Source organism: Anopheles funestus, chromosome 3RL, assembly GCF_943734845.2.
Source record: "Anopheles funestus chromosome 3RL, idAnoFuneDA-416_04, whole genome shotgun sequence".
Lineage (NCBI taxonomy): Eukaryota > Metazoa > Arthropoda > Insecta > Diptera > Culicidae > Anopheles > Anopheles funestus.
Window position 1 is genome coordinate 49,804,817 of NC_064599.1, and position 16,008 is coordinate 49,820,824.

Genomic DNA, 16,008 nt, shown 5'->3' on the forward strand with positions numbered 1-16,008 from the left:
GACAGCAATAATCTTCCGCCGCCATGCATAAGTTGCTCGTGATAGTGGGTTGCAATTAGATGTGCGAATTTGTGCTTCTTAGGAAGTACTATGGGATGCTGGGATTGGTAGGGAAGCTGCGACAGCTTCAATCGTCCTCCTACTCGTATTATTCCTTGCTCATCGAGGAATGGGTTGAGTCGCCGTAGTGGTGATTGTCTTCCTATTGCTTCACCTTTTGCCAATTGCCGTAGCTCCGCTGAAAATGCGTCTTGCTGTGCTAAACGACATAGCACAGTTTTAGCAGCTTCCATGTATTCGGGAGTGATGACTAAAGGTGATGTGAAGTGTGTTGGTGTTCGTTGAGTGCGTGCCTTCTCCTTAGTGTTACGTGTGAAGCGAATGCAGTATGCAACGATGCGCAACAATCGCGTGTAGCTGGAACACAACGTAAACCAAGGGTTAGTGATGGTGTTTACATAGGCAGCACTCACCTGACGAATTTCGAGATTCGTATCTTCAGCTGGTTCAGGATTACAGTTGGGCCAGTTGGATGCGGGTAGTGCTAGCCATTCCGGACCGCAACTCCACAGCTTGCTCTGCAGGAAATCTGCTGCTGACATGCCGCGTGAGACCAGATCGGCAGGGTTAGTTGAGCCGGGAACATGCCTCCACTGACGAGGATGAGTATAATGCTGCACCTCCGATACTCGGTTGCCTACGAACGTTGCCCACGTGTTAGGTGAGGCGCTGATCCACTTTAACGTGACGGTAGAATCGGACCAAAAGAATACTTCTGCTGCGTGTAGTCCCATCGCCTTCTTGACTCGATCGTAAAGATGAGCGCCTAATACTGCAGCACACAGTTCCAGTCGAGGTAGTGTGACACGCTTAAGTGGTGCCACTCGCGACTTGGATGAAAGTAAAGTGGTGCGAACTTCCCCTTGCTCACTTTCGCAACGAACATAAATGCAGGCCCCGTAAGCTGCTTCAGATGCGTCACAGAAGGTGTGTAACTGCAATTTACTACCAGGTAACAGCGCATAGCGATCGATCTTAAAACCGGATATGAGTGGCCAATCTTGCTGAATATTTTCCCATTTCTTGCAGATAGAATCAGGAACAAGATCGTCCCAACCAGCTTTCTGCAACCACAACTCCTGCATCATGATTTTGGCTCGTACGACAATGGGAGAAATCAGGCCAAGCGGATCGAACATGCGGGCTATGTTAGAGAGGATGCTTCTTTTAGTAGGACTTGCTGTGTCGGTGTCGATTGCGGACTCGAATGACAGAACATCATGTTCTGGCTCCCACGAAACTCCAAGAGTCTTTACCGTTTCGTCGGGTATAAACTGTAGCGCTGACTGTGTGCCGATCTGATCCGCAGTTAGACCGGTAAGCACCTCTAATCGGTTTGAAGTCCACTTCCGTAATTCAAAACCACCCCTTGAAAGTAATTCATTTAACTCTACTCGTAGACGCCGAGCGCTTTCGATCGAATCCGCACCGCCTATGAAGTCGTCCACGTAGAAATTGCTCTTCAGAGCGGATGCGGCAACAGGATATGTGGTTCCCTCATCGTTTGCAAGCTGCTGCAGGGTTCGAGTTGCAAGGAAGGATGATGGGGACAACCCATAGGTTACGGTGTTCAGCTCGTAATACTGGATCGGTGAATGCGCATCAAACCGGAAACAAATGCGGGCATACTTCCTATCGTCTGGATGCAGTAGTATTTGGCGGTACATTTTAGCAATGTCTCCAACAACCGCCACCTTATACGTGCGGAATCGTAGAATGATGTCCAACAAATCATCCTGAACTGCAGGGCCGACACATAGCGCTTCGTTGAGCGAGTATCCCGATGATGTTTTCGCTGATCCATCAAACACCACCCCGGTTTTTGTTGTTGTGCTCGAAGCCTTGAATACGGGATGGTGCGGCAGATAATATGCTGATTCGTCGTCAGCTGGAGCTTGTATCAGCGACATGTGCCCTAGCTCTAAATATTCATGCATGAATTCATGGTATGCCGCTTTAATGTGAGAATCGCGTTCTAGGCGCCTTTCGAGCATTGTAAAACGTCGTAGAGCTGATAATTTCGAAAGACCCAGCTTTTCTTCAAAGTCAGGCTGCTTTGGTAAACGAACAATATAACGACCAGTATCGTCTCGTTGTGTTGTATCTTGGTATAATTTTTCGCAATACCTTTCTTCGGGGGAGTAACCATCTCTTATTTGTAATTCTTCCACTTTCCAGAATCGCTCGAGTGATTCCTCAAGCGTGCTCATGCAGACGACGGAAGATGCGTTGGAAGTTTCGGTGTTGTTATTACATGCTGATGCTGAGCCGGTCACGATCCAGCCGAACACACTTTCAATGAGGACAGGAAGGTTATGCGAAATTTTATATTGCGCCCCGCTCTGGAAAAATGCATGATAATGCCGGGCACCGAGGATAAGATCGAGCGGTGCCGACTTATTAAACTGGGGGTCGGCAAGCATAAAATTTGGCGGAATTTGCCACTCGGCGGTGCGCACATCATGTGCTGGCAAATCCCCAATCAAATTGTCCACAATCAAGAAATCAGCATTCAGCTGATATTGGCCCGTTCGGGAGGAAATCTTCGCACGCACCGATTTCCGCACCGGGGTGGAAGAGTGACCCGCACCGATGAGCGTTACGTTGACCGTATCAAGTTTCAACGCTAACCTCTGAGCAAGCCTGGTGCTCATCAAATCAGGCTGCGAGGCACTATCCAATAGTGCTCGCACTGGATGCAGAGTACCATGTGAATCAGCAACGTGTACCACGGCAGTTTGCAGAAAAACATGATCATATGTTTGCTGGCTTGCGTGTGCTGCTACGTGGTGTCTTTGAGTGTTTGTGGCGTGATCGTCTTTGTTCTGTGGATGGCTTACCGGAGCATTTCGCGCAGCTGGCATGGTGTTTGCAGTGGGAAGTGCTCCTTGTGCGTTGTGTGCGTTGTGTGCGTTGTGTAACAGTGTATGGTGTGCTGAGTGACAGTGTCTGCATTTGTATTGCGAGGAGCAATCGCGCGCTCGGTGGTTGTCCCGCAAACAATTTAAGCATAACTTATTGGACATGACCTGTCGATATCGTTCTTCCGGACCCATAGTCATGAATCGCGGACATGCCAGCCGAGTGAGATTCGATTGTTTGTGTGTGAAGTGCGTGTGATTTCCGCTAGAGGGTGCGTCGGTATTGTTTACCATCAGAGTTTCGAGCACTCGCATTCGGCGTTGCAAAAATTGCACCAAGCCTTCGTAGCTTGGATTTTCATTTGTTGATGCAAATTCCTCCCAATCGCGCAACGTTGTTGTAGGCAATTTTGTGCATAGCAAATGTTCTAATACGCTACTCCAAGCATCTGTGTTTTCACCCAAGTGGTTTAGCGTTTTCTTGTGCCGCTCGAACTCATCGACAAGATGGTGAAGGGTTGAAGCACTTTCCCGTTTCATGGTGGCCATTCCGAATAAGGCTTGCAAATGACGCTTTTTTAACAGGTACTCGTTAGAGTAACGCTCCGTCAGTATTTTCCATGCTATTTCATAGTTTGCGGCACTGATGGTGATGGATTCAATAACCTTAGCGGCTTCTCCCTTTAAGGATGCGCGCAAATAGTGGAACTTTTGGATCGGCGGTAGCTCGGGGTTATCATGTATTAAGCCCTCAAAAGTGTCCCTATACGTTAGCCACTGCATGTAATCACCATCGTATTCGGGAAGCGCGATGGTGGGAAGTTTAATGCCTACTAGGGGGCTCGGGCCAGCGTTTGGTGTGGAACTAATGCTTCGCGGAACATGCACCCTTTTAGCCTTTAGCTGGGAATGTGCGCGTATCAAGCGCGGCTCAAAATCATCGCGTAAAGCGGCATTGTGCGCAATTTCTTCTTCGGTGATTGCCAAATCCTCTAGCTGACCTTGGATTTTCTCCAAGTCAATGGATAGCTGGTCGAACTTTGTTATGCGCGTTTCGACCTCGATAGCGTCTCGTTCCGGGAGAAAATCAAGGAGGAACTTCTCGTGGCGATCTAATGAGACCAGCAAAATTGCCCTTCGGGACGATAGAATGACGGCTGACGCTGGCATGATCAGACACGATGGAAATAGCTTCGTCAGCGGTAACGAAAAAACGGGAGTGTTGTGTCGCGATAAAATTTGCGTTATGCGTAGGAAAAAACAGGTCGCGAGAATCCGCAAATTAATAACCAGCAATTCGGCGTATCCTGGTCACGGCACCATGAACAAACTTGCGGAATTCGGATGCTGAATTTTCTTTCTAATAGTTACCGTACGATTGGCGGGATTTTTAAGCGAAGAAGAGGGATTTTGTTTATTTGTTTTTCCTTTTATAACCTTTTCTCTGAGTGCCCACCGAGTGCCACCGGCACTCACAATACGACAGTTGCTGAAACTTGACGAAACCAGCAAACTGTCGGTTTATACCACTATATTGTTATTCTTGTGTAAACACTGTGAAACAGTTCAACGAAAACGTAAAATGCTAGAATAAGTACTCGAAACATGCTCTTTGCATCAATGTGTCAGAAGGTCTTCAGCAGGAAACATCCAATTTGGACGAAGCTGCAGACTTGTTATGGAACATGCAACGAACGTCTTGGTAGAAGGGAAGACAACCGTAACAAGAGACTGTTATGTAAATGATATACTTTACATCTTGCACGTGCTAACCGGAAAAGAGACAAGCCATACAAGCAATTTATTAGAACAAACTCGGCTGACGATTGGTCTGACTATACTAGGCTTAGGAATATACTATAGCAGGAATCTCAAAACAACACATAGCGAATACTTTTTTAATGAGATATCTAAGCACAAAGGTAACAGTAAAGAGCTCTGGAAAGTATTGAAAAGTATGATTAAACCAGATCAGTCACGCGTTTCTATTGTTAGATTTGATAACTTGGTTGAATCGGATGATTCTATCTGTTGTGAACAAACGTTATTTACACCGACCGCCGCTGTCACTGCGGTTTTAATGTCGACATAAATGTAAAGATCTTGGCATTCGATCGGAACAGTTAGAACCGTGGTGAGTTTAGGTTTGCGAAAAAACTTATAAAATGGGCGGGATCACAAACAACGAACCTCTTTTGTAGAAAATCGGCAAGAAATAAAGTTACTAATTTTTTGGTTCGCAATAGCGTTCCTAAAGAAAGTCTGAAAAAAGCCGCGTTTTTCTACACTATCATTAGTAACAAGGTTAATTCGTTTTTTGTAAACAGTGTTTTAAATATACATGAAAAAATTAGTTCTGTCGGCGAGCCTGATTATTTATTGAGAAATAAAACACCTGTCATGGAGTCAGCTTAGCACATAAGTAAATCGTGTAACGCACCCTTTATTATAGTAAGTTAACGAAGTAGTGAGTGCCTGCGCGAGGCACTCAGTTAGGATATATAATTAGTGGCAAATAGTGGGCACGCTCTCTCTCTGTTCGTACGTCGTGGGTAACGCACGTTACCATTACAATAAAACGCGCTCGGAACAAACTAAATCGAGTTTATACGTTTATAACACACCAGAGCACCGATTCAATTTTCAGAAGATTACATTTGAGAAGCTAAAAACGATTTGTGTCAACCTGAATAAAACTGCAGGTATAGGGAATGTGAATTCTCACACAATTCAGGACTGCTTCCACGTAATAGGAGAAAATCTTCTTATAGTGGTTAATGAATCGCTAAAAAGCGGATATTTTCCTAAAGCATGGAATGAGTCATTGGTAATACCTATTCCTAAAGTAATCGGAGCTGTCAATGCGGAGGATTTTCGTCCCATCAACATGCTACATATACTCGAAAAAATTCTTGAAATTGTAGTCAAAGAACAGTTGGTACAATTTCTGAATGCACACGAGTTTTTAATTCGCGAGCAGTCAGGATATCGGCAGGGCCACTCTTGTGAAACTGCTTTGAACCTTGTTCTAGCGAGGTGGAAAGAGTTGATGGAAAAGAAGGAAACGATAATTGCTGTCTTCTTGGATCTTAAACGCCCAATCAGACAAAACGGGCAGAGTCGATACTGAAGTCGGGCCTAGAATGGGGCCCCGTTCTAGCCCCGACTTTAGGCTCACTTTCAGAACAGAACGGGGCTAAAATGAACACGTTTCAAAAGAAATGTGACGTTGCCGTATTTGCAAGGCGAAATTTGAAAAAAAAAATATAGGCGGTTCTTCCCTCTCTCTTTCACGTGGACTGTTTCATTCTCCACAGCTGATTTGAGGAGTTATACAGGGAAACACACATGATAAGCTGCGGAGAGTCCACTTTAGGAAATCGCGCAAGCGAATATGAAAGTAGGGAAGATTGATACGGAAACACCCAATATGTTGGCAAATCTCCTAATAGGAAATCGCGTGCAATCGATATAAAATGTCAGATTGGCGAGGCGGTTTGAATGTTGGGTATATATTTGTCGGTTTGAGAGTTGAAAAATGTAAACAAACATAACCCTACTTTCATATTCGCTTGCAGGATTTCCTAAAGTGGGCTCTCCGCAGCTTATCATGTGCGTTTCCCTGTAACATTGAAGGTGTTGGCTGAGAAGGTCCTCGAACGATACAGCGTGCGAGTCAGTACGACAACGATCGCAAGAGAAATGAAGGGAATTTAATTATTCCTTTAACCGAATCCACAACATACCCGAACGTCGTAACACGGAGAGCACTTTCGAAGAACGGAGATCGTAAGCTGCAACGTTTTACGAAATTTCACTGGAGATTACCGACACGGGCATCATATTCCTGGACGAAGTTGGTTTTGACCTTAGCATGCGGACATCGTAAGGACGATCGCGGAAGGGAACAACTCCTATCGTCGTTGTACCGCACTTGCGATCGGAAAACATTTCGATTATGTGCGCTATGAATAAGTATAGCATAATTCATTACCAGTCGCACAACACGGCTATGAATCGTGAACTATTTAAACAGTTTATTTTAGAGTTGAAAGACATATTAAGGATGCGCGGAATTACTCGTTCGTACATGATTATGGATAACGTGGCATTCCATAAATGTGCAGAGGTAAAAGATGCAATCGACAACGAAGAAGACAGACCAATTTATGTACCTCCCTATTCACCCTTCCTGAACCCGATAGAAAATATGTTCAGCAACCCAAGCGAACCGAGTGGGGCTAAAATGAACAAAATAGCGTGTATCCTGCTCTAATTTGAATATCTTCCTGGCTCGCACTCGTAGAATCATTTTTTGTGAAGTCACGCACTCCCGCTTCTGTTCATTTTGTTGTCATGCTTCTCGTTTTCACCCCTGTTCCGTTCTTGTTTGCACTCACATGCAAGATAGATAGGACAAAATTTGCTTCATCGGTGATTTCATTTTGTGTGTGTATATGCAAAGCTTTGAACAAATTTCCTTCTGTTCTCCATACAAGCTGCATACTGCTTTTTCACCTTTACTCCCGCGATCACCAAATACCTTTCATTTATCTCCCATACAAGCTGTAGCTCCATGATCTTTAAAGCGGTTTGAAGGAAATATGATAAAAAATGCAAATGTTTGTATTACCACAAAATAAGCAGGATATTCATTACGGACATTTAAAAATTATCAACTCACGGGTTGTGCCGACAAACATGCAATAATTAAAATTGAACATGTTTAAGCACAGAATGTTATAAATACAAATACAAGGCGGAACCATTCCCAAAGATGATAAGAAAGCACGGTTTAACTGAAGAAAGCAGCTAAACGGGGGACAGTGATGCTGCGGTGCTAGATGAAGAAATCGATCATCAAAGATTGCAGCGATCAGTAGCGCATACGTTTGCGTATGCGTGTTCCGCTAGTCAAAGATGTGAATCCATTTGCTCAAGCGGCATGATTGTTTAACATTTGACTAGTCAAAACCAAAATGATTGTCCCGATTTGTGTATTTTAACGCAGCAACAATTATTGACAAGATTTTTTGAAATGATGTTTATAACTTCAAACCAAAAACATTTGCAAATTGTATGTAATTGCAGTTACCGACGCAGCGAAACAACAATTGAATAATCAAACCCCTAACCCCGACATTTCAACAACAGAATAACCCACAGAAAAAAATAGATTGCGTCGAGATTCTAACTCAGGCCGGGCATGTTGTAGAAACTTGCAAGGTGTTTCGGTGTGCCTAAAATAAAACTCACTAATAATGATGTTCCGCCATATTGAACCCAACAGCCTGATTGTAACGCCGACGAAACAAATGCAACGGTAATTATCTAATTGAATTAAATATAAGATCGAATCTCTTCCTCACTCATAATTACAGCAGCAGAAAGAAGCTCCCCGGGAATTCCTAAAGATTAATATCTGTCACCGCATTCTAACCAAAACAATGACGCGTTGTTATTCACAACATACTCCCCTCCAGTGCAGCAACCCGGTGCTTCATTTAACGAACGTCATTGTAGACCACGCGGTCTCTAATACTGAACTTTCTCTTTGGTTACCGCTTAATCCATCCGCGTTTCTACGTCTAACACTGCGATTTTAGTAGCGGGTCGTTCGATTGTACCGCTGTTAGTCTGTACCGTCGCGCGTCTATCCTGACCGACTCTTGCCCTAACTATTGCGATTACACGTCCTTTCGGATAGCAACTGCGAGGTCCGTCGATAATCCACACGATGTCGCCGACCGCGATTGGTTCTACTGGTTCGAACCGCTTCGTTCGCCGGGTTAGCGTTGGCAAGTAGTCTTCGGCCCATTTCTTCCAGAATAGCTGCGCGTTACGTTATGCAGCACACCACGATGCCGTCACAGCTACCGGCGAATCATCCAAGAACGCTTCTGGCTTAGCTCCGTCCGAGCTACACGACAGGAGGTGGTTTGGCGTTATCGGAGAATCCATCTCGTCTCCGAGGTATGTACGTCAGTGATCTGAAATAAATAATAATCAGTTCTATTTCCGTTAGGGTTGATGTCAGCTGCTCGTCGCTCGGAGTTTTGGATAAATCCAGGTTGCTTAGCGTCTTCTTGACCGATTGGACCAGACGCTCCCAAGATCCACCAAAGTGAGGCGCGGATGGTGGGTTGAAAATCCAATTCATTACCGGACTCGAAAACCTTTCCATTAACACTTCCGTGTCGTCCTTCAAGGCTCGTCGACGTCCTCGTAGCTCTCGCGCTGCTCCGACGAAATTAGTATCCTGGTCACTGCTGATCTTACGTGGTGATCCACGTCTCGCGATGAATCGGCGGATCGTCAGAATGCAGGAGGCTGTTGTAAGCGAGTGGACCACCTCCAAATGAATCGCTCGCGTTGTCAGGCAGGTGAAGATCGCTCTAGATCGTTTCTCATGGCGACGTCCAACGGTGATACGTATCGGTCCAAAATAGTCCTTCATCTTTTGGGTGATAGCATTCGCTAATTCGGGATCTTTCTCCATCTTTTTCCTTAGGTCCGTATATCTTCTCAAGGCCATGTTTCTGTTACACGGTAGCCGTACGTCGTATTTCCACAGTAACCCCGGCTCTAAACGCTTAGCAATTGTCGCGTTTGCGAACGCGAATCAGAAAAATTTTGCGAAACTCCATATAAAAAAAATTGTGAAAAGTCGCTATACGTGTATTTTCAGCGAAAAATCGCGATTCGAAGCGCGACTTGACGCCATGACAGTTTTCTGTAATAACAAGGTAAACATGGCAATACCAAGGTAAACTAATACAAATTAAAAAATTAAATATTTTGAGTGTTATTAAATATTGTAAATTAAATTAACAAATCGAGTGCTATTTATTTTTTAAAAGTACGCAGGATTTGTATATAATTATTGTGAATGTCAACATTATTTTTAAAACAGAAGAATCGTTGTTAATTCAAAACAAAAATCCCATATCGTGGACAAAGGCTTCAGAAAATAGAAGAAGAAGAAGACAAATGCATGGCTGCATTGTTTATGAATTTATTACTTGTATGTTGAACTTGCTTGAACAATAAAAATTAATTAATAATTAATTAATAATTAATTAAATTAATTAATTAGCAAAAATATTAGAGTTAAAAAAATAGAGTTAAAAAATATTAGATAGTCCACAGCACAGTGTTCGATCCCTTTTGGAAGCTGTGTTGGAATCGTGGTTATGAATAGCTGTATATTGATGGTAGTTTGGAAGCTGTGTTGGAATCGTGGTTATGAATACCTGTATATTGAGGGTACGGTGACGGTCATGAAATGAGAAAAAAGCCATACACGTTTGATTACCCGTATTCGAAGATTTTTACCTTCATGCTACTCGAAACTGCCGATCCCAATTCTCCTGGTTCCCCGGATCCCGGTGTATGACACGGTAGGCAAACACATCTTCGTTCACCTATTTATCTTGTTACAATTCTTTCTGGCTACCGGAAAAAATTATAACAAGATTTTCCAGCGTTAAACACACAAGAAAACAAAACGAAACAAATCTGCAACTGTACTGTTAGCAACAGCCGTTATTTGTATCACAGGAGTTAGCAGCATCCTGCCACGAGCTTTCTTGATGGTCCATTGTTTTGAAACATCGTCACTGGAGTTAAAAAACTTGCCTTTCTCATCAACTTCATCAAAACAATAAATTTACTATTTATTATAATTTTCTTTGTTTAAATTAATTTAATTTAATTCGAAATTAATTTCCCGCTACCGGCCAGATTGAAAACATAAACAAACCTTGCACGAGAAAACTTAAACAACCTTGAAGTCGCGCCGAAAGTCGCAAAATTTTTTGGGAAAACTGTGCTACGATTGTCGCGTTCGCAAACGCGACAATTGCTAAGCATGTAGGCACGGGGTAAGGCTGTTTGGTAACGATAATCCAGCAATCAGGTTTCCGAGGCAAGGATTGCATTGGCCCTTTCATTTTCCTTCGGAATAACGTTCCTTGTGCTACGGATTCCCAGCGATTCAATGGGATAGTGTGTCTTCGATGCGTTGTGTAGATGGTCCCTCGAAACACCATCGCATATGCTCGCATGGTAGCAGCTACGAGCCGCTTCTCCACGTGACGATCCACCGCGTGCCCCAAAAACAGTCCAACCTAGCTTCGTCTTCGTAACGAGCGGCTTTCTACTCCCGCCTTCGGCGTACTTGAGAGGCCTGCCTAGGCACCAGTTGTCCACGCCAATCAAGATACGGGGTCTTGCCTTGTAGTACGAGGCGACAGGCAGTCCCCTCAGATGAATATACCTTGCACTTAGTTCTTCCATGCTTACTGATTGTTCTGGAAGAGATAAAATCGTTAACAGAGTGTACTACTTTTAGATGGAACGCCTTGGACCCTTCGCGCACGCCTGAGATGCTAAGTGCCACACGAACTGAGCCAACCTCCTGACGTGTGATGCCACCCGTCCACCTCAAACTTATTGGATCCGGTCTGCCATCAACATCGAGCTCTTCGATCAAACTATGCTCTATAAATGTCCTGCTTGTGCTTGTGTGTACGTTACATCGTATAGTGTCTTGTGTGGTGTCGTGTTTAGTGCTGTGTGCGTTGCCTGATCTTCCCGTAGTGCTACTTCTCTCGTGCAACAGTGCGTGATGGTGTAATTTGCACCCTTCGATATTACACACCGTCTTTATAAAGCACACACCCCGGTGCGCTGCTAAACATCGTACGCATAAACTCTCGTTTCGGACGTATGCGCGTCGTTCCGACAACGATAACTCCCGGAACATTTCGCAGTCTACCAGTTTGTGCCACGCGTCGTGACATAATTTACACTCACGACTGGTAGATGGTTCGGTTGTGTGTACGGTTACATGCGATTGTCGAGTGTTTGGTGATTCACGGCGATCAAGTATTGGCCCCTTTTTTGATACCTCTACTATTAACCTGGCAGCCGTTGCGATTTCTCCAATCCACTTGCCGAATTCGCTGACGGTAGCCTCTGGCAATTGCACCTTGTACCGTGCCCATTCCAGCAGCCGTTACGGGGGTAATTTCGCCGCCAGCTCGTCGAGTAAGGCGACATCGCAGTCATATTGCCGCAGTCCCGATATTTGAATCGTTGCCCACATTTTCTGCACGCCCTTCCCGAAAACTGCTATGGTCTCCAGATTTTCCGCTCTAGGCGCGGACATTTTTCTCACCTTTTGGATCAGGCTCTCCACGATGAGTCCCGGCCTTCCGTACTCGGACCTGAGAATGTCCAACGCCTTCTGCAGCCCCGAGGGATCTCGGGGTAACAGGTTCTCCTGATCGTCGATGCCGCATGCCGCGGACGATCGCTGGTAGCTGGCATAAAACATCGGCCATTGCTCTGGCACCCCGGAAAAGGTAGGGAGCTCCCTACTGACGATCTTGCGCGCTGCCTTTTGACGGACAGTCAAAATGTCGTCCCCTAGCGTCACGTTCAACGGCTTGGCCATCTGAAACGAAACACCACGCTCACCCGTTGCCGCTTCTCCATATTTCTCTTGCTATCTACGCTGGGCATCACGGTGCGTCGCGAGGGATTTGTTCACAGCGCGACGCCAATCACCATACTCCTGGTCCAGCGCTGCGGCTTGGTCGATGGCCACCGTATGATCGTAGCCTGGTGGTGCGGCGGCCATTGTAGCGTCGAATGGCCGCCAGCGTCGTGGGTTGTCCGCCATCGTGCTACTATTCGGCTGCAACACTCGCGTCCCGTACCCGTCCGGGTTCGAAACTAGGGTTGAAGGGTGATGAACCCGCCGGTCCTCAGTCGCCATTGCAGCTGCAGTCCGCTTTGGCGTCGTCACTCCCAGCCGCTCCGTGTCTTGCAGCCAACCCTCCATCTTGTCCGCCTAACCATCGGGTACACCTTGCAAACTGGGATTGATGCGTTCTCGTTCGCGTGCGAGTTCTCGCCGCTCCAGCTCAAGCTCCCGACGCTCCAACTCAAGTTCTTTCCGCGCCAGCTTGAGCTCTCTGTCATCCAGGCTGGGAAGATTTGTCCTCCACGAACTAATGGACTCTTCGTCCACCGATGGTGTACGAGTTCCCGTACGCCTTTCTGAAGGCTCCTCGAGTGCTTCCGACTGGTACTGCCGCTCCACACTCGCACTTTTAGAGCCTCTTGCTCCTTCCATTCTATCTACAACTTCTTTCACTTTAGGCGAGTCTACAAAAAATCACTTCCCGACTTTTCACTTTTTCGTGGCTTATCGCGCGCGTACCGACACTTTACATACGATCGAACGAATAGCACTTACTTCGCGAGTGACCGAATTGCGTGGATTGTGAACAAGTAAGACTAGTGAATTACGTTCCAGCAATTTGTGGAATGTTGTAAATAATTGCGGTTTTGTAAAGGTTTTGTTGGTTCAGCTATGAGCGACCACAAATTGGTCTTTATTGCCGCGTATTTGGAATGTAAGAGGCCGAAAGCGTGCCTTTTGGCCCCTATTTATACAATTTTCCATTTTCATTAACGGCCATCATTTTCCCAACTTTGTCGAATTTTCACAGCGTTCCGTCCCGGAAACCTGCCGAGGCGATCTGAGGGAAGGAAGTTCCGGTGAACCGGTTGAGGCGATCTGAGGGACGGAAGATCCGGCAAACCCGAAGAGGCGTTCCGAAGGAGGTTCCGGCAAACCTGCCGAGGCGATCCAAGGGAAGGAAGTTCCGGCCAACCGGCCGAGGCAACCCGAAGTCCTGCAGTGTCAGTGTAGTGTTTCGGTGCGGTTAGTGTGATTTCGTAGTAAGTAGTTGAAGTTACAGTATATGTGCGACAAAAAGTGAGTGAAGTGCGACAGGAAGTGAAAAAAGTAAGTGATGCGATTGAAGCCTAAGATGTTTGCAAGCGGTCTACGAGTACGAGGTTAGTAACAAAAAAAAATCATTTTATTATACGACCAAGGATTAGGATAGGGAATAATTGTGAAGGTCTCATTACGCATTCGTTCTTTATTGTTTTACAAACGTTGATTGCCTGAAGACTGTGATTTTTTAACTGGATTTTAATTGGATTTTACCTAGATCAACCTTAATCCAAACAATCATGTCCATTCAGAAACGCACGACTAGGGAGGGGGGTCAAGACCTACTAGCAATGATTATGGACCTCAAGCAACAACTTGAGGATTCAAAGCAACAGCAGCTAGAGACAGAGAAACGTATGAAGGATGTGCAAAGGGGGGCTACTGCAGACGTTGCTAAACTTACGGCCGAACTGATAGAAGTTCGATCATTGTTGAATGACCGTAAGATGGAAGAGAGTGTGTCTAAACCGGAAGCCGTTGAGAGGCTGTCCAATTTTGGAAATTCGGATTTAAATGAAATACTGCGTTTCGTCTCGCAAATCTTGAAAGACGGGCCAAGAAAACCGGTTGTTGGGTTACCGTAGTTCGATGGCAAGTATCAGGACTGGGCCAAGTTTAAAACGGCGTATGACCAAACCAGTCAAAATGAGGGCCTCACTCCAATTGAGAATCTCATAAGACTACAGCGCAGTTTGAAGGGAGATGCTGCGCAGTGTGTTAATCGGCTATTAACCCACAAAATTTTTTGCAAAATCATGGAACGGCTAGAAAGGGAATACGGAAGTCCTGACCTTGTCTACGCCAGACTCCTAAATGATCTGCTAGCGGTGTCCAAGCCGACGCTCGATGAACCTAAGACAGTAATCAATTTTATGAGACTGCTCGAAATAGAATTGCAGGATCACGAGCCCATTGTTTGATTTGTTTTGCTAGTCATAGGACTACAGATTGTAGGCGACGGAAGTGTAAATGAACGATGGGATATAGTAAGGCGCCTACGTATATGCGCCAACTGTTGTCTGCAAGATAATCATGGAGCGTATAATTGTACTTTAGCCCTCAATGCAGAGAATACAATTGTCGAATGAGGCATCATACCATGCTACACCGCCGAGCAACGCGTCCCAAACTAACTTCCTCCGGCACAGTTAATGTTCATAAACGGCTCGCCGAAACCTATTATCAAATATTGCCTGTCACTTTAAGTCACGGTCAACCGACGAGTGAAACATTTGCCTTCCTACATTCCGGAGCATCTGTAAGTCTCCTTCTACAGGAAGAAAAGGAAAAACTCGGTGTGTCAGGTATCAAACGTCCACTTACGATGTCATGGGTTATCACAGGAGGAACCCGAAAGCGAGGTAGTGAATATAAAAATAGAAGGAAAGGAAGGGTCACTTCATAGACTAGACGGAATACGAACGGTCAACCGCATGGATTTGCCGACACAATCCGTGGATATGTCGCAATTGCAATCCCAATATCATCATTTAAGGAACCTAGATATGCCAAACTATCACCAAGCACGACCAACCATTCTACTGGACTTACCTCATGCCCACTTGATATGTGGGTTTCAGAACAGAATAGGTAAGCTTGGGGAACCAACCGCGGTGCAACTAGGCTAGGTTGGACTATCATAGGAGGACAAGATGGAGGACGAAACACAAGACCCATTTTTTCGGCATTTGAAGACGAGAGTAAAGAAGAGCTGTCCATGGATAAAATGATGAAAGAATATTTCAATGCTGATACCTTTGCCAAAGACCAAAGATATTGCCAAAGACGAGGAGAGAGCAATAAAAATAATGGAATCTACAATGAAGAGAAACGAACCGGCATATGAAATAGGGTTGTTGTGGAAATGGGACATTATCAAACTTCCAGAAAGTTAACATCCTCAAGCCTTGCGCCGTTTGGCAAGCTTTGAATCAAAGATGGAGTGTGTTCGTTACTAAGACGTTATAACGAAGATTTTGAACTGACTCAGACGTCACGCGGACGTCTGACGTTAGAAACGCTGAAACGTCAAAACAAAAAAACGTCAAACTAACGTGAGGGAGGAAGGAAGTTTCCGGTGAACCTGGCGGAAGAAACACGCGCTTGTGAACTAAAAAACGTGAATAAAACAACTGAGCTAATCATTGGTCCTTCGAACCGGATTGTTCATACGGCAGTTCAAGTTTCTTAAGTACAATGGCTGAAGCACGTCGGATTAAAGGTTTTAAACAAACCCTAAAAACGCACCGCGCATCGCTTAACGCACTTGCC

General features: G+C 45.2%; 2 protein-coding genes across 2 annotated transcripts in view; both read right to left on the reverse strand.

Annotated features, from left to right (window-relative positions):
- Positions 1 to 366: 366 nt before the first annotated feature.
- LOC125769473 (uncharacterized) overlaps positions 367 to 16,008 on the reverse strand; it is a 103,087-nt gene continuing 87,445 nt past the window's right edge. The window contains exons 2-3 of the mRNA XM_049438207.1: positions 474 to 4,475; positions 367 to 417 (exon numbers count right to left, since the gene is read on the reverse strand). Coding sequence (XP_049294164.1) covers positions 367 to 417; positions 474 to 4,091 — 3,669 coding nt within the window. The 5' untranslated portion in view covers positions 4,092 to 4,475. The remainder of the gene's footprint in view (positions 418 to 473; positions 4,476 to 16,008) is intronic.
- On the reverse strand, positions 8,842 to 9,456 carry LOC125769474 (uncharacterized). The gene has a single exon (XM_049438208.1). The coding sequence runs from the start codon at positions 9,454 to 9,456 to the stop codon at positions 8,842 to 8,844; it is 615 nt and encodes a 204-aa protein (XP_049294165.1).

Coding starts and splice junctions, on each gene's coding strand:
- LOC125769474 (XM_049438208.1), bottom strand. CDS start 9,456: ATGGCCTTGAGAAGATATACGGACCTAAGGAAAAAGATGGAGAAAGAT.